At 41.0% G+C, this 20,397-nt stretch overlaps 3 protein-coding genes across 3 annotated transcripts; 2 read left to right on the top strand and 1 right to left on the bottom strand.

Moving 5' to 3' along the window:
- Positions 1 to 428: 428 nt before the first annotated feature.
- Positions 429 to 5,583, bottom strand: pqbp1 (polyglutamine binding protein 1). Its single transcript, XM_080445013.1, has 7 exons — positions 5,463 to 5,583; positions 4,034 to 4,101; positions 3,198 to 3,309; positions 2,423 to 2,523; positions 1,677 to 1,877; positions 1,521 to 1,578; positions 429 to 1,297 (listed from the first exon to the last, which is right to left on the bottom strand). Exons 2-7 carry the CDS (start codon positions 4,098 to 4,100, stop codon positions 1,147 to 1,149), a joined length of 690 nt encoding a protein of 229 aa, XP_080301139.1. The 5' UTR covers position 4,101; positions 5,463 to 5,583; the 3' UTR covers positions 429 to 1,146.
- A 482-nt stretch (positions 5,584 to 6,065) lies between these two features.
- LOC308096568 (NAD(+) hydrolase SARM1-like) lies at positions 6,066 to 10,376 on the top strand (the record flags this gene model as incomplete). Its single annotated transcript, XM_080443985.1, has 2 exons — positions 6,066 to 6,398; positions 8,364 to 10,376. The coding sequence occupies 2 exons, from the start codon at positions 6,066 to 6,068 to the stop codon at positions 10,374 to 10,376; spliced, it is 2,346 nt and encodes a 781-aa protein (XP_080300111.1).
- Positions 10,377 to 16,100: 5,724 nt separating this feature from the next.
- On the top strand, positions 16,101 to 20,043 carry LOC308097301 (mitochondrial import inner membrane translocase subunit Tim17-B-like). The gene is made up of 6 exons (XM_080445014.1): positions 16,101 to 16,145; positions 16,675 to 16,774; positions 17,335 to 17,398; positions 17,879 to 18,007; positions 18,586 to 18,696; positions 19,357 to 20,043. Exons 1-6 carry the CDS (start codon positions 16,111 to 16,113, stop codon positions 19,446 to 19,448), a joined length of 531 nt encoding a protein of 176 aa, XP_080301140.1. The 5' UTR covers positions 16,101 to 16,110; the 3' UTR covers positions 19,449 to 20,043.
- Positions 20,044 to 20,397: the final 354 nt, after the last annotated feature.

Raw genomic sequence — 20,397 nt, 5'->3', positions numbered from 1 at the left:
ACACAGAGGGGTCATATTTACAACTGTACTAAAACATAAACAAGCATGGATTCACTTGTGGTACAAACAGTTTAAAGTATCCAGACATTAAAGCGGCACTGTTAACTTTTAATGAATAAAATGTATACTTTATGTATGTTAGTACAATATAAATTGGGGCGGTTGCATTTTCTCCCTGCGCTTTTATTGAGACATTTAGATTGTGTCACCTAGACAGGATCTGACAGTCAAGATTCAATAGATCCTCTAAGCAGGCAGGCTCTATTAGGCTCAATGGTAAAGATTTCAGAAACCAGGTTCAAATCCCGGGGTAGAAGAGGGGGAAGTTACATAGTGCAGCTTTAACACAGTATGTGAATATACTGCACACACTTTCAGAATGCAAATTATGGATTCTGGTCTGACATGGAAGGAATTCCCATCAAAGCAACAATCTGTGAGTCAGTTTAATGAACAAAAACATTTAAACAAATCTGTGTCAAGTATGTTCATACGATATAACTAGTACATATGCAGTGGTGGTCTCCATACTCTCTTCCATTGAGACATTTACACCCTTGTTGTCAGGTAGGACCCTACTGGTTGACAATGTCAAAGTTATTTTAAAGCACCACGTTGGACACTAGATGCGTCTATCAATATACAAGTTAATACAGTATTGGCCGCTGCTCTTCGTGGCCAAGCCGTGCTTCCTAATGCAAAATGCATGTATGACCCACCATGTGTGTCTATTGCAGCAGGAGGTCCAACCACAATTAAAATCATAACTCAGATGAATTCTCAAGAGGCTTGGTTTGTTATGGGTTATTTAAAAGTCAAAATGTGGGTTTTCACATCAAAACACCTTATCACCCGAGTATAAAACAGAAAAAATGTTTTAGTCTTAGGTACTTGTATATAACAGACATATTGTTCGCAGTGGGGTGGTTATGGCCAGAATCCCCAGCCACTATGACGGTGATGTACGACCCGAGTGGCCTATGTAGCGTCTATGTATAGTATGTCTATGGTTATCAATGCGGCATCTACGTTATGTCTATGGTTGCAATGAACTCTCTGTCCAGTGAGGAAAACAACGGACATAAACTTGAAGGATTTTAGCTTTAACAAAAAGGAGTCATTGTTCTGTTGGTTCTTGACTTCTGGTCACTCCGGCGGTGGTTTATTTGCTGCGTTCGCTCTGAGGACGGCACCTGGGCTGGGATACGGCCGCTGCTGGAACAGAGGCCCTGCCGCTGTGGTGTCTGCACCCGTCTTGGCCTCATTACGCTTGGGCAAGCCAGTGGACCACGTGCCCCTACAACCAAGAGAGGATGGTATTCATACAGTATGCCAACTAGTCAAAAGGTTTGTGCCAAGATTAATAAATTATTATAAAGCATGCTGTGGTTTCATCATCAATCTATACTTTATGCGTTTACCTTTAACCAATTTAACGATTTGGGCATATCATCACCATTATAAAACAGTGTTTTTAAATAGTTTAGAAAAAAGATGAGGTCAGGTAGGTTCCTCATTACCTTGGAGCATCAGAATAAGCACTAGGATCCATTGGGTCCATCTCATCATCTTTTCTTCCTGAAATACAGAGATATAACAATTCCAGGTTTGTATACATACAATATTCACAGTAATTGACAACATGCTGTTCAGCATAACATGGATGTAACCGTTACCTCTCTTATTCTTGGTGTTGGGTGTTGGGTAGGGAGCGACTTCCTCTCTCCTCTGCTTCCTTCTGTCGGCTCTGTTCATGTTCTCCCTGCCGTCATCTCTGTCTACTAGTCGTTCTCTCTCCCGTTCCCTCTCTCTCTCCCGCCCTATGTCTCTGTCTGGCTTCTCAAACGGCCGCTCCACTCTGTCCTCTGCTCCCTCCACTGGCAGGAATCAACAGGTTACAAAATATTATTAACCACATGAACCCGAGCGTCCCTATTCTGGGCATGTCCTAATTGCGACACGTTGTGAACTTTTAGATCTGCTATTTTCACTGAAGAGACTTGGTGTAGAGAGACACAAGGAGCTAGACCAGGTATAGACCCCTTGGGGGACCCTGGTCAACAAAGTATAAAGAGTTTCAGTAGTTAACAATCAAAACACATCCTAGTAATTAAAGACCAAGAAATACTAGACAGGTCAACATCAACTAGCTCCTGTTTGAAGAACTTGATAACAGCTCCATGAAGTTTCAAGCACTAAGCTCTGTCTCACACCTTTGCTCTAAATGTCACTGTTACTGTAATAAAATCCTTCAAATGTTTTAAAGTATTTCATTGCCAATATCTGGAAAGTTGAAACATTTCACAACCTTTTGAAATACTTTCAGGTAATAACTAGATTTGTGATAAGTAGCAGTTATTGTGGTTGAGGGAAAGACATGTAATGTAGTTAAAATCAAAATAATCTGTTTTTGCAGTCCTACCCCTCAGCTTCTTGGCAGGTTTTGTTATGACAGAAGTTGGGTCCGTTGGGGACAGCCAGGCCACCAAATCTGTTTCCACATTCCAGTAGTAAGGGAGGGAGCTGTGGATTGTAATTTGCAGTCATGAAGGTACAGCAGTAAGAGAGTTGCTGGTTACGCTGTGAATACCAATCAAGAAAACAGCAAATAACAGAACCTTCAGCTCCATATAGACGATTTATTAACCTCACCAACTTTTTGGCCTCTATCAAGCTGTTTCTATATGGAGCTGTGTGTGCACTTTTTTCTCAATTTGCAGTCTTATAACATGTGTTTGATGTCACGTGATCAAACACATTCCTTCAAATAGAGCTACATGTTTAAAATGGTCAATGTCACTAGCTATATTCACTCAAGAAAGCCAGCCACTCAAAATATAGTTATGATAATGTAATATCAGGTTTGAAAGAGTTTTATGTGACACTTTCGTTTAACTTTAATTCATTTTATTTAATCATACATGAGAAATGCTAATAATAAAAAAGACAACACAACCATGAAACTAAAATGTAATAAAACCAAAATTTAAACTAGTAATTTAAAGAAAAGAAAAACGAAAACTCTAAAATGTGCCTTGAAAATTAACTCACTAAATTTAAATGGAACTCTAAAATGCTAAACTAAATAAAAATAAAAAAATTTTCATGTGCAAAGTCATTCTTGTGTACAAAGCCACTGTCTGCTTATAAAAGTGTATTATGGTGATCAGATGAAGGATTATACGGCCGTCACTTACCAAACAGGGTCAAATACTTTGTACCAGTTTGGTGGTAAACTCTCTAGTCTGGTGGCCTCATAATCGACGTTGTTATCATCATAGTCCTCTGCAATGATCTCCTCATCACCATCTAGATGGATGAGCACAAAATCATCAAATGTAAGGTAAATGTTATGTTTACATGTAGCCTAACACATTAAGGTTTTATCAGACCACAGGTAAATCCGATTTGTTTCTCAAATCTGATCTTTAGGACTAACTGATTGTCCACACTGTTATTTGCAAGTGATCAGATTGGATTTCTGTATTCAGACATCGTCGACCTATCTGCATTGGTTTCCGTGTCAGCGGTTTAATGTCATAGGGGTCAGTAATAATTTACACTATGTCGGACGATGGTGTCACTCGCCAAAAATAGCAGATTGACAAGCTCACAACGTGTAGCATCGCAACAAGTTGTGAGTTTGTAGATCTGCTATTTTCAGTGAGCGACACCGTCGTACGATGAAGTATAAATCAGGCTTCAGTGTCTTAGGTCCCCAGACACAGCTTTAGACATCAGTTTTGAATCGCATTTCAAACCACCTAGAGAAATCTGATTGAATATGTTTTATTACACAGAAATGTAAAAACAGCACGAGTACAGTCAAACACTTTGTCTAAAAGGACCAAAAAAGTCCTTGCGGTCTTGTTTCCATTGGGTAAATGGAAGCACAAATCTAATCTTGATAAGCACAAATCTGATTTCATTGTGTTTTGTTTCTGTTCAGACTTGATCTAACCAATCTGGATAGGCCAAATATCTGATTTGGCCGGTCTTGACACAGCCAAAGTCGTAATTACACATTGGCTACCTTGATCTGTTGGCTTCACAATTCCTCTCTTGGCCAAGCGAGCCAACAACGCTGGAGGCAGAGGCATCCTGCAGAGAAGATAAACATTAGACCAGATACAAACAGCAGGACAACAAAGTCATTTTCAACTGCCTCCCTCCCCTCTCCTCTCCTCCCCTCCCCTCCTAGCTCCTACTCAAATTCAGCAGTGAATCTGGACGTTTTGTCAGTAAACTGGTTACATACATACATACATACATACATACATACATACTTCTAATGTGGCTAGTTTTGCTGACATACTTTCTACCAAAAGCCAACATTTTCCACCATTTGTCTGGTGGTGGCATTTAGTTTTGATTTCCCACCATATGCTATGCATTTGTACATGTTTAGTTTATATTGTAATTTATCTTTATGGCTATGCAGCTTGTTTCTGGACTGGGTAGTCTTCTTAACACAATAATGTTTTGCATAATTTGAAACAGCCATGGCCTGTATGTTAGCAGCAATTAGCCGCAAGTATGCAGCCTCATATTTTGGCTTAGCTGCAAGCAACTTAGCATGAAGTGTAAATATCACAGCCATTCTAGGACTACAAGCAGCTTAGATACTATCAGCACATTAAAATATGCACTCTATTGTAATATTTAGTAGTGTATACTAAATGATTGCCTTCATCAGTCTGTGACTCTGTTGCAGTGGTGTTAAAAGTACTCAAATGTTTTACTTAAATAAAAGTATCAATACTGCAATGTAGAAATACTCTGTATACAAGTAAAAAGTCCAGCATTCAAAATTTAATTGAGTAAAAGTACAAAAGTATTGGTATCAAAATGTGCTTAAAGTACCAAACGTAATAAGTACTCATTATGCAGAATGTCCCATTTCACAAGATTTCAAATGTATAAACAATATTTTGAAAATAGCAGCTCTACAAACTCATAATGCGTCACGACGCATTGAGAGCTTGTAGATCTGCTATTTTCAAATGGCCGAAATGTATATGACTGTAGTGGTTAATGTAGGTTTTGTAATAATAATCAAAATCTACAAAGTAACTAGTAACTAAACTTTTCAAATAATAGTAGTGGAGTAAAACGCACAATATTTGTCTCTGAGATGTAATGGAGTAGAAGTAAAAGTACAGAAAATTGAAAAAACAAAGTAAAAAAAATACCTCAAAATTGTACAAGTACAGTACATGAGTAAATGTACTTAGTTACTTTACACCACTGATTCTATTGTAATATTTGGATACAGTAAATGATTGCCTTCATCAGTCTGTTGCTAAATAAACTAAAACACATTGAAGAGCGTCGCACAGGACAAACACCCCGGAAGACATGTTCCACATCTCTCTCACTGTTCATTGGTAAATATTATCACGTGATACAATATCTTCATGAACTGATGTGCTATAATAAAGCATAAAAGGTTAACATATTACCTTATTCAATGAATTTACACCAAACGATCACACCGTGAAGAACAATGTAAACACACGCACACACGGTTCATTCAAGACCAACAGCACACTCGTCGTCGTTGCCGTTGCGCACAATGATGACGTCACACTTCTAGTATCGGCTTTTTTTTCCCATCTAGACTCCGCCAGGCCGAAGGCAGGAGGGAAAATGTATGTTTTCATGAGTCTCGCACTGTTTAGCCGATATAGGACGTCGGAGACCAATCTCTGACGTCAGAAAATATGACATCTTTAGTTGGGAGAGTTATTTTGGGATCTCGGCGGGCAGTGTTTGTTTAATGTTTGTTGACAGTACCCCTGACAACAGGTTGCTGACGTGATGTCGATCGCCTTGTTTAGAATGCAACATTTGCTTTGTTGAGTGATGTCAGACCAGAGCCACACTTGTCAGCTTATATAAAATGTGAAAATGTAGTTAGATTTCCACTTCATCCTGTTCTGAGAGATAGTGTCCTCAGCGAGAGAAAGAGTGCAAAAGAGTGAAGGAGAGAGATTGAGAGAAAGAGAAGAGAAACATCTTCCAGCAACCAACAGACCTATAACTCCATCCCCATCACTGTCTCCATGTATAGCAGCGGCTTCGATGAACCGCCACTCCTGGAAGGAGTGATGTCCCAATCTTCAGAGACTCCGGTTTTCTACTGTTCTGAGTGTCCTTATGGCTTCGCATCTCAGGTCTTCCTCCATAAACACATGAAGAGGAGCCACAAAGACCTCTACTTCCAAATGCAAAGAAATGGACAGATCACCTCGGCAGCCTGTCAGCAAGTAACCAGCTCTGGAACCGGCCAGAAACAAGGAGAAGACGCAGAAGGCAAACCAGGATCCAGTGATCAACCACCGGCTTCGAATGCTAATGAGGTGCACCAACAGTCTACCAAAACTCAGAAGGGAGAAGTAAAGAAAACTCACATTTGTAAACAGTGTGACAGGAGTTTCAGTCATTTTAGTACTCTTAACAGACACCAGCGTGTGCACACTGGAGAAAAACCTTTCCACTGTAAACAATGTAGCAAGAGTTTCAGTCAATTAGTAACTCTGAATACACACCAGCGTCTCCACACTGGAGAAAAACCTTTCCACTGTAAACAGTGCGCCAAGAGTTTCAGTCAGCGAACTCACCTGAAGATACACCAGAATATCCACACTGGAGCTAAACCTTACCACTGTCAACAGTGTGACAAGAGTTTCAATGTGGTAAGTAACCTGAAGACTCACCAGCGTCTCCACACCGGAGAAAAACCCTTCCACTGCAAAGAGTGTGACAAGAGTTTCATCACGTCAAGTAACCTGAAGACACACCAACGTCAACACACTGGTGAAAGACCTTTCCGGTGTCAACAGTGTGACAAGAGTTTCAGTGTGTTATGTAACCTGAAGACACACCAACATCAACACACTGGAGAGAAACCGTTCCACTGCAAACGGTGTGACAAGACTTTCAGTGATTTAGGGAACCTGAAGACACACCAGCGTATCCACACAGGAGAAAAACCTTTCCAGTGTAAACAATGTGACAAGAGTTTCAGCGTATTAAGTAACCTGAAGGCACACCAGAGAATCCACACTGGAGAAAAACCTTTCCAGTGTAAACAGTGTGACAAGAGTTTCAGTCTGTCAAGTAACCTGAAGACACACCAGCGCCTTCACACTGGGGAACAACCTTTCAACTGCACCCGGTGTGACAAGAGTTTCAATGAGTTAGGAAGTCTGAAGAGACACCAACGTGTCCACACTCCACAACTCTGCCCACCAAAGGGTGCTGAAAGCACCAAAACCACCTGATTCGAATGCTATCAATGCATTGAATGGGCGAAATAGGCGATTTATTAGACCTTTGAATGGGCGAAATAGGCGACCTACTTACCTACCCGCGATTTATCAGACCATTCATTGGGTGTTATCAAGACATACTAACCTACCAACGGACATGACTTAAATAGTTCAGTTTCGGTTTTGGTTTTGGACCATGACGGAGGCGCGCAGTCACAGGCGAACTGTCACCCCATGAAGGACCACCGAGGGAGCTAAGGCGACGAGTTGCCGTCCTGAACGGTGTGACGTTCGCCTGTGCCTACTCAGCGCCGTTCGAGTTATGTACCGATAGGCACAGAATCGTAAATATTGTTGTGGGGACTGCTCCGCCTCCAAGTAGGTCAGTAGCTCCTGATTACGCCCCATGAATGGTCTGACAAATCGCGGGTAGGTAAGTAGGTGCCTATTTCGCCCATTCAAAGGTCTAATAAATCGCCTATTTCGCCCATTCAATGCATTGATAGCACTCGAAGCCGGTGCCAAAACAAACAGTGTGGTCTTAAACACCACTACCAGACTGCCCAAATGAAGGATGATGATGGCCAAGCAGTGCCAAGTGGGAATTCGGTTGGACCAGCGGTTGTTCAGAACCAAAAATCTGCAAATCCCGGGCTGTCTGACTGTGCCTCATTTAATGCCCATATATGGAGTTCCCTTATGTCATCAATATGATGTCATAGTACTAACTTTATACACTGGCCCCTAAGTACTATGATAATGAGTACAATGAGTATTGTATAACTAAGGGGCATGCATTCTCAACAGGTATCGGCCTAGTTTCCATAAATGACATTTTGGAGAAATGATGCAATTTTATGAACGCTGTCACTTTTAATAACTTTAGACTGGGCCTAGGCTACTTGACACAATACAGGAGTAGAGTCCTTCTGTTACATGATAGAATATACACTCCCCTGGGCACATGGAAGCCTATAAGTTATGATATCTCATATCTGATTGAGGTGGACTTGCTTCAAGTTGTATTAGATGCTCCTTTCTATGGACGAGTTGTGTAGGCTCTATCGACATCTATTCATATATGTGGAGCCTAAATCTGTGTTGCCTGGAATCCATGCCGACGTGCAGGCTGTTTTGGACAGCTCACTCCCTGCCCTCCACCTCGCCATCAAGACACTGAAATCAGCCAAAGACACATCAGATAAAGATGACATTCGCAGGGCCATCGCGGAAACATTTCAGCTGGTGCAGCAGGCCTGGGTTTTACCCAGCATTGGCCGTCAGGTTGCTGAAGAGATCTGCAACAGAATCCGACTGGATGGAGGTCTACAGCCTCTCCTTCAGCTTCTACAGACACCTGTGGTGGAGATCACTTATGAATCAGCAAAACTACTGGAACAGATATTGGTTTCAGAGAACAGAGATTATGTGGCACGCATGGGGCTGGGGGTCATCCGCAACCTAACCCAAAAGCAGGAAGATACTCAGCTGGCACGCAGTGTCTCAGGGATCCTGGAGCATATGTTCAAGCACACAGAAGAAACATCAGCACAGCTCATCGCCAATGGTGCCATGGATGCTCTTCTCTTCTGGTGCCGAGGTACAGACCCCACAGTGCTGCGCCATTGTGCTGTGGCCCTATCCAACTGTGCCATGTATGGAGGCCATCGCTGCCAGCGGCTGATGATCGAGAAACAAGCTCCTGAATGGCTTTTCCCACTGGCTTTCTCTAAAGAGGATGAACTCATTCGCTTCTATGCCTGCCTAGCTGTAGCTCTGTTAGCTGCCAACCGAGAAATTGAGAAGGAGGTGGTCAAATCCGGAACTTTGGAGTTGGTGGAGCCATTTATTGCATCATTAGACCCAGATGAGTTTGCACAGAGCTTGCTGGACAGTGCCGATAGCATGCAGGGGAGAACGGCGGCTGACCTGCAGCCTCTCCTGCCATTGCTGGATGGAACACGACTAGAGGGGAAGTGCATAGCTTCTTTCTACCTCTGTGTTGAGGCAAGCATAAAGTCCCGTCAACATAACACCAAGATATTGCAAGAAATCGGAGCAGTGAAGAGCCTAAAGAGGATTGTCATGTACTCCAGTAATGGTACAACCTGTTCTCTTGCCAAACGGGCACTGAGTATGACGGGTGAGGAAGTGCCAAGACGTATCCTGTCATCTGTGTCCAACTGGAAAAGTGGTGAGGTGAAGACTTGGCTCCAGCAGATAGGCTTCAGTGCCTTTTGTGAACGTTTCCAGGAGTTGCAGGTTGATGGAGACCTCCTTCTAAACATCACTGATGAGGATCTGAACACTGACCTAGGCATGACTGTGGGCCTCACTCGCAAGAGATTATTAAGAGACGTGCGCGTGTTAAAGACCTACGCCAACTACTCGACATGTGACCCAAGCAACTTGGCTGATTGGTTAGCTGACGTGGACCCCCGTTTCCGGCAGTATACCTATGGTCTCGTTCAGTCAGGAGTGGATCGCAACAATGTGCAGAACCTGACTGACCACCAACTCCAGTGTGACTGCCACGTCGAGAACGGTGTCCACCGGGCAAAAATCCTGGCAGCTAATTGCAGGCCCTGTAAGCCCTGCCTCACAGATACCCAGTCCTCAGATCCAGACGTGTTCATCAGCTACCGTAGGACCACGGGCTCCCACCTGGCCAGCCTTTTGAAAGTGCACCTCCAAGTACGTGGATTCAGTGTGTTCATAGATGTGGAGAAGCTGGAGGCTGGCAGATTTGAGGACAAACTGATTCAGAGTGTACAGCGAGCACGAAACTTCATCCTTGTCCTGTCTGCCAATGCGCTTGACAAGTGCATGGGAGACACTTCCATGAAGGACTGGGTACACAAGGAGATAGTCGCAGCCTTGGGTGGAAAGAAGAACATTGTTCCTGTCATAGATAATTTCGAATGGCCAGACCAGATGTCGCTGCCTGAGGACATGAGGTCTATCCTAACCTTCAATGGCATTGTGTGGTCCCATGAGTATCAGGAAGCTACCATTAAGAAGATCCTACGCTTTCTGAAAGACCAAAACCGACTGGACTCCAAAGATGGCTCAAAAGGACAAACAGAAATAGTTTTACCTTGACTGCCAACAACACCAACTAAAACAGGGCCTATGCATAATAGGTCAATGGCTTTTATCTCTCTGCCCCAATGCAATGTGAAGACAATTATTGCGTATGCTGCCACGTATGCTGCCACACTCTCCCCTGACCCAGACTCATCTTCCACCCATGTGTCACATATTCTGTTGCCAGCAGGAACCCTGTGAACACAGGAACACAGATTGAGGAGAAAACATCAGTCTGGCGAAATACACCGACCAAAATGGCACCCTCCTGTTGGCCTGGATGGAACACATGTCTGAACACCAGAGAGAGTGTGAGGTGTTTGCATACATTATATAACTATATATCATTATATAGAAAAAGTGCTCCTCGGGGCACAGGTCTCCGCCACGTCAATTAGGTTATTGTGGGCCAGCAATGTTGCTGGAATATGAAGAATTGGACAGATCCATCATGATCACATGACTATAGAGATAATGTGATTTGCGTGATGTTTGGACAAAATCTGTAGGAGTAATATCAAAAAATATATATATATAAAAAATTGTTTAGCAAAAATCGTCCTCCTGGTGGCGCTATAATAGGGCAATGTCAAAAGGGTGGAATTTCTTCCTCAACGTAGTGCGAATGTGCGTGCAAAGTTTCACCGCAATCAGTTCATGATTTGAGGAATTTGTTCAAAACGTGCCACTCCTGCAAACTTCAGATGTCAATCTTAACCAATCAGGATGGAATATGAAAAATCAAACAGATCCGTCTTTATCACATGACTGTAGAGATCATATGTTTATATTTGTGTAAAATTTGGATAAAATCTGAAAGAGTAAAAAATATAAATATATTATATATATATATATATAAATATATAAAATGTGAAGAATGCAGGGAAAAGGTTTTTCCTTGAGTTTACGCAACCATGAGGCTGATTTGAAAACTGCCACGACTTCGGTCTGGTGGAGACAATGATATGGGCTGCAAACCAACACTGAACATGCACATCACACTCGGTTATCCTACTCCTGTCCAGAAGACATACATGTTCATCTCTAAGCCGCTCCATGAAGAGGCGCAGGAGTACCTGCTGAAAAATAGATCGGATCAACGCCCTAGTTCCCCATACTCTTCTGTGTGTGTGTGCGTGCGTGCGTGTGTATGTGTGTGTGTGTGTGTGTGTGTGTGTGTGTGTGTGTGTGTGTGTGTGTGTGTGTGTGTGTGTGTGTGTGTGTGTGTGTGTGAGAGAGAGAAAGAAGGATGTAAGTCTCTGCCTGTGCTGTGGCAGGCAGGTTTCTTTTTTTTTTAATCAACACATGTCCAATGGACCCTAAATTGAACCGCATGTAAGAGGAATAGAGAATAGAGAAAAAATAAAACTGGGCGGCAGGTGCAGGACCAACAGTGGATCAAGGCAGGATAAAAAAAATAGAAGTTTGCACACTGTGACTTTGCAAAAGCTCCCAGTCAAGGTTTTATTGATTAACGTAACACAGTCTTCGTCAGAATCATTCTGACTGTGTTCAGCTTTTGCAAAGTCACAGTGTGCAGACTTCTAATAGGGGTATAGAGAATACCTCCACCTTCACTTCCCACCATAGAGTCAATTACAAATGCGTAAAGTTGAACCATATGTCATAGACAAACTATTTTTCCCTGCGCCTTCCTCAGGTTCCGACAGCTGCTTCTGACAGATTCAAAGGTGTAATTTTATAAACTAGAGGTTGGGCCCTCACATCTTGAGTTCGGGCAATTGTTCAACAACAATATGAATCCATAGTGAAATTCAATTGAATAAATAACATGTATACATCCAGTGACAAGTTGGTGTTACAGAGCTAGGACTTATAACTATGTTGCAGCCAAATACAAAATATACAGAATCTAGAATCTACAGACTATATTCCTCAGGTCATTATGGTTTATCACATTTGACCCTTTCCCTCTGTATCCTCTATTTCAATCTTTAACTTTATAATTATACTTATTTATACACCCATTCTACACCCACAACGCAATTGAAATTGCTTTACACTATAAACATTAAGGGTATTAAGATAATAGAAAATAAGATTACGCTTATATTTAGCTTAGATATAATAAAATTACATTGCAGACAGAAAATCAAAAACCTCAGAAAAAGGCAGCGGCAAACACAGGTCTTCAGCTTTTATTTAAAAGAACTGAGAGTTGTAGCAGAGCTGCAGTTTTCTGTGACTTTGTTCCACTATGTGATGCATAAAAACTGAACGTTGCTTCTCCACATTTAGTTTTGACTCTGGGTTCAGAAAGCAGAACTGTCTGAGATTACTCGAGAGGTCAGAAAGGCATTTTGGCATTTTGAAAAATATGGGAGATCTAATGTTTATATTGTGAATATGCTAGTCGCAGACAGTGAATACCCAGCTTAAGTTATTACAATACAACTGGTTGATGAGAACCTATATACCTCTTGTTAAGTTAAATAGGCTCAGTAGTACATTCAGATAATGCGTTATAGTTGTAATCAGTATTGAGACTCTGTTTCATTGCCTGCGGGACTGTGGAAAAATTAAACATGATATCCCAAATGGTATCTGTACATTTGCCTCACTATCCTAAAAGGCAAAACGTTTGATAGCCTTTAACTGCAAAAACATGTTAATGCAATGCAATTTCCCCCAGCAATGACTGGGGGAAATGTCATCTTGTCTATCAATGGAAATGATCACCTACATGGTCAGGGGTAAATAATATACTTTAAGAGAGGTTTGGGGACCATTTTGGACTTTGTTGTACAGCAGAATGATGTGGGTGATATTCTGGCTAATGAGGTAAACTAGGAGTGAATGGGTGTTCATGCTTTCTTGCAGATTAGAGGCTGGTATTGGCATTTGGTACTATGTTTTATCTGATTGATGTCCCATGTTTTTCCTACAGGATCGGACTTCTGTACAGGTTTTTTTTTTGTGTTTTTGTACATTCTTTGTTTTGAATGTGTACAGGTGTTTTATTTCTTGGGTGATTATGAGGATACTGATGGATTCTTGTTTGTATTTATTGTCTTTTGGACAATATTTGTACAGTTTTTTCCTCTGCTTGTCAAAATGAAAAATCTATTAACACAATATTTTAAATATATATACCGTACGTGTAGTACGAGTACTGAAGATAAATGCATGGACAAGTTTTTCCAAATCCTGTTGAAACAAAAGTCCTTTATATTATGGTGTTAGTAGGCTGACTTCATCTTAGTCCATGACTACATCAAGATTTCTGGCTTGGGTTGTGGTTTTGAACAGTACAGAGCAATATTAATCATTCTTCCTTGGCTCTAGAAACAATGACTTCAGTTTTGTTTTTGTTTAATTGAAGAAAATTCTGGCTCACCCAAACATTGATTTGTTAAGTGCATTTACACAGTGCTTGCATTGGAACATAGTCCCCTGCTGATATAGTTATGTAAATGTGTGTTGTCTGTATAAATGGTAACATATTTTGTTGTTTTCCATCATCTGAGCCAGTGGAGCATGTATCCAAAAAAAATCATTTTTGTCTGCTCAAATGTCTAATTTCTAGAAAAAGTCTCCTATCTTTAAGTATGTATCAAACCAATTTAGTAGGCCTACTGTGCCAGAAAAACCCTCCTAGTTTTATGTTGTGGTCGAATGCAGCACTGAGAGCAGTAATAATAGTAGACTGATATTCTGCCACTATAGTAAGGTCATCTGTGGCACTTCCGTGAGCGTGGAGAGCAAAGGTCCGTTTCTCAATGGATTTGTCATCTAGGAGGGTTATTAAACAAATTTAGCCGGGGTGTATTTTTAAAAGGGGCGGGGAAAATTAGTGAGAGACCAAAATCCAAAATGGCTGCCGTGAAAATGAACTTTTTAATGGTTTGACCTACAATGATGCACAATTAATTGGTTTCAGAGCTTATTTTGGTCAAGGAATACATATTTGGTGTTTATATAATGATTTGACCTATTGTTGACCTTCAAATGCAAGATGGCTGCCAATTATGAGCTCCAAACGTTTTTGTTTTTTTTTCAAAATCGTCACAGAGCCTTCTTATTAGGCTCTAATGAAAGCTCTGCTCATGATGAGTTGAATAATATGCAGTATAAGTACACAGAAGTAATCTCTGAGGTCAATAAAGGCAGCAATGGCTGCGCCACCTACAGGGCAGCGCTCCGTGGATTCGTGTGTAGGGGAATACCACTCATTTTCAACGTTGAAATATGTCTTTAATACACCTTAGCTGTTGTGTGGAAATGAGAAAAAAGTCCCCCCGCCCCCTTCTATGTTGCCTAGAACTGGATAATTGATTGAGATCATGTGATCAGTGACATACGCAAGGTGTGCTTTTGGCCTCAGCCAAAAGTACACATGATCACATGGCCTCAGCCATGTGATCAGTGTCATACGCAAGGTGTACTTTTGGCCTCAGCCAAAAGTACACCTTGCGTATGTCACTGATCACATGAGCTCAATCAAGAATACCTCAATATGTTGCCTAAAACTCCAGCTTAGTACAAAATGCTGCCGCCAGACTGCTGACTGGCACTCGTAGGCGGGACCATATCACCCCTGTACTGGTCTCCCTCCACTGGCTGCCAGTCAGATTTAGAATAGATTTAAAAATCCTTTTATTTGTTTTTAAAGCACTAAATGGACTAGCACCACCCTACATCGCTGAACTGCTGGGCCCCCCGGACAGCACCCGGCCATTGAGATCCTCTGACCAGAGGCTTCTCAAGGTTCCGAACGCCCGGTTGAGGCAAAAAGGCGACCGAGCCTTTTCCGTGGCTGGCCCAAATTTGTGGAACAGCCTTCCATCCACTGTTAGGTTCGCCCCCTCCCTGGACACTTTCAAATCCCGACTCAAAACACACCTCTTCTCCTATAGCTTTTGATCCACCCTAGATTTTTCTCCATCCAGCCTGCACCCCCCCCCCATGCTCTTATCTTGTGGTCTGTCATTGTTTTAACTCTTGCTGTTTTTGACATGTTTTTTGCAATGATGTTTATTTTTAGTTTATTTATTTTTATGTTGTTTTTTATTATGCTGTAAAGCACTTTGGTCAACCTGGTTGTTTTTAAACGTGCTTTATAAATAAAATTGACTTGACTTGACTTAACTAAAACTGGTTAATTGATTGAGGTCATGTGATCAGTGACATACACAAGGTGTACTTTTGGCTGAGGCCAAAAGTACACCTTGCGTATGACACTGATCCATAGAGTTAAAAATAATAGAGAGGGCACCAGAAATCTCCTCCCATCCACTTGCATTGAGTTGCTCACCCAGCGCATGGGCTCAATTGAACCCTTCTTCCGGGTTGGAAATTTGGTGGGCGCGGCCTATTTGGGGCTCCGAACGCGTCACTTCTGTGACGCGTTTTGCGTCACAGTGACGCGTTTTGCGTCACAGAAGCGCGCAGCCCCGTGCGCAAGCTCGTGCGCATGCTCGTGAGTCGAGCCCATTGGTCGAAACCGTTTTCGCGTTCATGTGTTGAGGCCCCAGGCCTGCACGCGCCTGCACTACCATGAATGGCCACCATGTCCATTTGGCTTCAATGAAACCACTGGGTTCTGGGGGCTTGCACTGATCACATGGCTGAGGCCATGTGATCATGCCATTTTGGATTTTGGTCTCTCACAAATTTTCCCCGCCCCTTTTAAAAATACACCCCGGCTAAATTTGTTTAATAACCCTCCTAGATGACAAATCCATTGAGAAACGGACCTTTGCTCTCCACGGTCACGGAAGTGCCACAGATGACCCTAATGGAGGATTATGCTCTTCTACCCTGGTGAAGTGAAGCAGATTTTAAAATAGATTCTTTAATATTAGCAGTGTATAATATGCAAAGCGTGTTCCCAGCCATTGTGTTGTGTTTATAAAGCTTTGTGATTTATTATTATCTAAATGTTATTCCTTTTTCTTTAAAAAATTTTTTAGACTGCTTTGAGATGAGATTAAACAGTGTACTAATGATTAGTACAGTTAGATGAGTAACTCATCTAACTGGATGTGTTCTGCCTGTGTTCTGCTTAAGGCTGCTTATTGATCAGTGTGGTAAACTAAAATAAATAGTACTTTATTTATAGTAGTACCAAACTCTGTCTACAATGACTGATGATGAAAACATAAATAATACATGGTTGACTTCAATGATATCACAGACATGATTATTGCTCAGAAGTAAGTAAATACACTATACCATGTGGTTCCTCAGGTCATTATGGTTATCTCATTTGACTCTTGTCCATCCTGCATTTCAACCTTTAACGTTATGATGTTTAAATCAATCTTTGTGTTCATACACACACCCATTCTAGTCCCTGGAGGATAGTGGATGATTGCGGCGGTGCCTTCACCCTGGGTGCACTTGGTGGAGGGTTGTTCCACTCAGTCAAGGGCTTTCGTAATGCCCCTATGGTAAATATCACTCACACCTCTGACATTTTGCAAATAATGATGTAATTAGGGCTGTCGCGATTATGACACTTTACTTGACGATTAATTGTCACACAAATAATTGCGATTAACAATTTCATAGTGTGTTTGGCATTGAACATGGTGGATAACATTTTTTATTTCTGTTTGCCTTTTAGGCTTCGTAATCAAAAATTGCATAGGGCAGATATGACAAATAACATATGTAATTAGCCTAAAAAATTAACCTTAATATTCAAAAATGTGTGGAATAGAGTAGCAGAAGAAATAGTGGAAAATAGTGGAAATAGCTGATCATCGCGACGCATTTTGAGCTTGAAGATCGTCTATTTCCGCTATTTTTGAATTTCTTTGAAAATAACATTTTTAATATGGAAATGATTATGACGAATGTGACGATTATGCAAAAATAATTGAGATTATCTCAAACAATTGCGATTAGACGATTATGTAATAATTGTGACAGGCCTAGATGTAAATAATGATATCATACTTTTAAAAGTCAGGGAAACAACAACATAGTCTTTGTTGTTGGTAAACAGGGTGTTCGACACAGGTTGAAGGGCAGCGTGAATGCTGTTAGAGGAAGAGCTCCACAGATTGGAGGTGAGTAGCTTTTGTTTTGTTTTCATTCAATGTTTCATTTATTATGTAGCTGTTCAATTTTATTATGTACAATTTAGTCATTTAGCAGACGCTCTTATCCAGATCGACTTAGATCAGTAGAGTGATCAGAGTAAATGATGTGATGAATCATGAACCCTAGTCAACAAACGACTGGGTAAATGGTCACAAACGAGTGCAGAAAAAACAATTTAGTCCTTCAAACGACGTAGGATACCAGGTAAACATTACATCTAACATCCGTCTAAACCACAGGCTTCACATCTGAAGACAGTGTAGGCTACAGTATATAGTAAATAACAGCTACAGTGTTATTATTTCGGCATGTTAGGCTAACTCATGTAATTACATCATTTTATTCATGATTGTTTCAAAGCCCTCACTTATCAATATCTCGTGTTAAATGTAAACTCTTTCTCCAAAACGGATCAACTTTGCGTGTCCTGTATGATGGTTTTGCAGGTAGCTTTGCTGTGTGGGGTGGCCTCTTCTCCACAATCGACTGTGGTCTGGTCCGTCTGCGAGGAAAAGAGGACCCTTGGAACTCCATAGCAAGTGGTGCATTGACTGGGGCAGTCCTAGCTGCACGCAGTAGGTGTTCAGATGTTTGGTCAAACAAAGACTAAAGCCTAGTTCAGACCAAAGATTAATAGTGACAGGACTAAAACCGTTTTAGAACATTTCAGAGAAAGAATTGCAGCAGCAATTACCCCGTTGCAGGTCGGCTGATGCCTGCTGATTTAGTTTCATGAGATTCAACTTGTCGAGCAACAAGTTTCACAACATATACAATTATGATTTCTTATCTGTCGCTCTTGCAAGTTGTTGTGCGTTCCAAATTTCCTGCAGGGATCCCTTTCCAAAGTCAGAGCACTGGCCGGCGAAGTACCGAATTATATCCCAACACATTTAATCTATGTGTTTAGGAAAACAATACAACAAGAAAAACACTGCAAGATCTTAGAGACTGTTGGAATTGCTAGTTTGCTGGATTGTCTTTCTTTTTCGCACCATTGTTGCAAACCACAGTTTTGGGGATTATGTTGAAAATGGTTGCAGGTTTCAACCTGACCCATGGGAAATGTTTGGTCTGAACTAGGGTTAAGCCATACATTTTTTTTTAATTCTAACTACAATACCTTCCATCATATTTGTTGTTCACTTCTCAGGTGGACCTATAGCTATGATGGGCTCTGCTATTATGGGAGGAATTTTACTGGCTCTGATTGAGGGTGGCGGTATACTTCTTACTAGATACGTAGATCAGCAGTTACAGAACCGTGAGTGAAGTGTCCTACATTTTGTTATAATAGCAGTAACATGCTGTAAACATAAAATATCCATAGTGCATTGCAGTCCTTAGCACAATAAATGTGCCCAAATATTGACACACCCACAGAAGTTGTCCCCAGTGGTGTAAAGTAACTAGTACATTTACTCAAGTACTGTACTTAAGTACAATCTTTAGGTACTTTTACTTTACCCGAGTATTTCCTTTTTTCAATACTTCTACTTCTACTCCACTACATCTCAGAGGCAAATATTGTACTTTTACTCCACTACAATTATTTTAAAACTTTAGTTACTTTTCAGATTATTATATTATAAAACATACATTAACCACTTCAGCCCTATTTCATACCTAGGCTATTTGAAAATAGCTGATCTGCAAGCTCACAACGTGTCGCAATGTGACGCGTTGTGAGCTTGTAGATCTGCTATTTTAGTAAACATTTTAGTACTTTTACTTTTGGTACTTTAAGCACATTTTGTACTTTTACTCAAGTAATCTTTTAATTCCGGACTTTTACTTGTAACAGATTATTTCTACATTGCAGTATTGATACTTTTACTTAAGTTAAAAACAAGTACTTTTTCCACCACTGCCCACAGGAGTTGTCCTTCCTCACTTTGCCTCCCTCTCCTCTATCTCCCTGCAGCAACTCCCTTTGCAGAAGATCCTAGTCAGCTTCCTCCAAAGGATGGCAGTGAGCAGCAGGAGTCATGGGTCAGCTCCACTAGAGGACATTAAGGACTGAACACAGCTCTGTACACAACCAGTCAGACCAGTCCAACCACCGACTCATCCAGATCACCACTAGGATGAAATACTGGTGTGGAGTCAACGCAGTGTGTCAATAACTTGCACTATATCGATAACTCAAGAGAATTTACCTTAAATTCTAGGTTTTTTTTTAGAGATGAGTGTTTGTATGTATTTATGTATGTGTGCAAATGAATGAGAAATGTCTTTACATTGCCAGTATTTCATGATACAGTACAATAAGTCCTAAGAATTGTATTTATTTGTATTACCACAGTTATTCTTATGGACACAAATTTTGTTTTCCCAACCCCAAAAAACTAATAGGAAGAATAGGACCTAGTCCTAGGCCACCAGTCCTATGCACCAGCTATTAATCAAGCTTGCAAAGAACCTTGAATTGTACACTCAAATTCACTGCTAGTTACAGTATTAGTATTAGTTACAGAGAACTTTAGCAAGATGTTTGGACCATCTGTGAAAAGATTTACTACCAATAGCTTTCTTCACCAATGTGTTCTTATAGGTGTCTAGAATCACCTCTCAATTAATGCAAACCGAAATCCTCGTGGAAAATCCTGGAGAGCCAATCAAAGTTAAGGAGCCCAGAGGGCTTGGGTTTAAAAATATGAAAAAAATAATAAAAGTCTAAAATTAACTTGTGAGGTGTCTAACTAGTGCAGGGGCTTTCAACTGATTGTGAACCAGGGACCACCACCCTGACTAAGACTCAACCTGTGGACCACTGTTGTGTTGGGAGGGGATATGGGCTAAGATTTTTTTTTTTTTGGTAACACTAACACTATGCAGGTCTATAATATATTATGATCAGCTTATAACTCTGTATGATTAGAGTTATAAGAACAAAAATATGCATTACCCTTTATAACACTGTTTCTCAACCAATTGTCCATAGACACATGTTCTTAAATAATGA

The sequence above is a fragment of the Gymnoscopelus braueri genome (assembly GCF_963280865.1).
Source record: "Gymnoscopelus braueri genome assembly, chromosome: 12".
Lineage (NCBI taxonomy): Eukaryota > Metazoa > Chordata > Actinopteri > Myctophiformes > Myctophidae > Gymnoscopelus > Gymnoscopelus braueri.
Note: the sequence above shows the minus strand (reverse complement) of the source record. Positions and strands in the feature narration are given on the sequence as shown.

Excerpts from the sequence above, each read along its gene's own strand:
- pqbp1 (XM_080445013.1), bottom strand. The coding sequence starts at position 4,100 with ATGCCTCTGCCTCCAGCGTTGTTGGCTCGCTTGGCCAAGAGAGGAATT. Across the intron at positions 1,878-2,422 it reads ACCTGCCAAGAAGCTGAGGG|TGGAGGGAGCAGAGGACAGA; the intron begins GTAGGACTGCAA and ends GATTCCTGCCAG. Across the intron at positions 1,298-1,520 it reads GCTTATTCTGATGCTCCAAG|GGGCACGTGGTCCACTGGCT; the intron begins GTAATGAGGAAC and ends TCTTGGTTGTAG.
- LOC308097301 (XM_080445014.1), top strand. The coding sequence starts at position 16,111 with ATGACCCTAATGGAGGATTATGCTCTTCTACCCTG. Across the intron at positions 16,775-17,334 it reads GCTTTCGTAATGCCCCTATG|GGTGTTCGACACAGGTTGAA; the intron begins GTAAATATCACT and ends GTTGGTAAACAG. Across the intron at positions 18,697-19,356 it reads AGATCAGCAGTTACAGAACC|CAACTCCCTTTGCAGAAGAT; the intron begins GTGAGTGAAGTG and ends ATCTCCCTGCAG.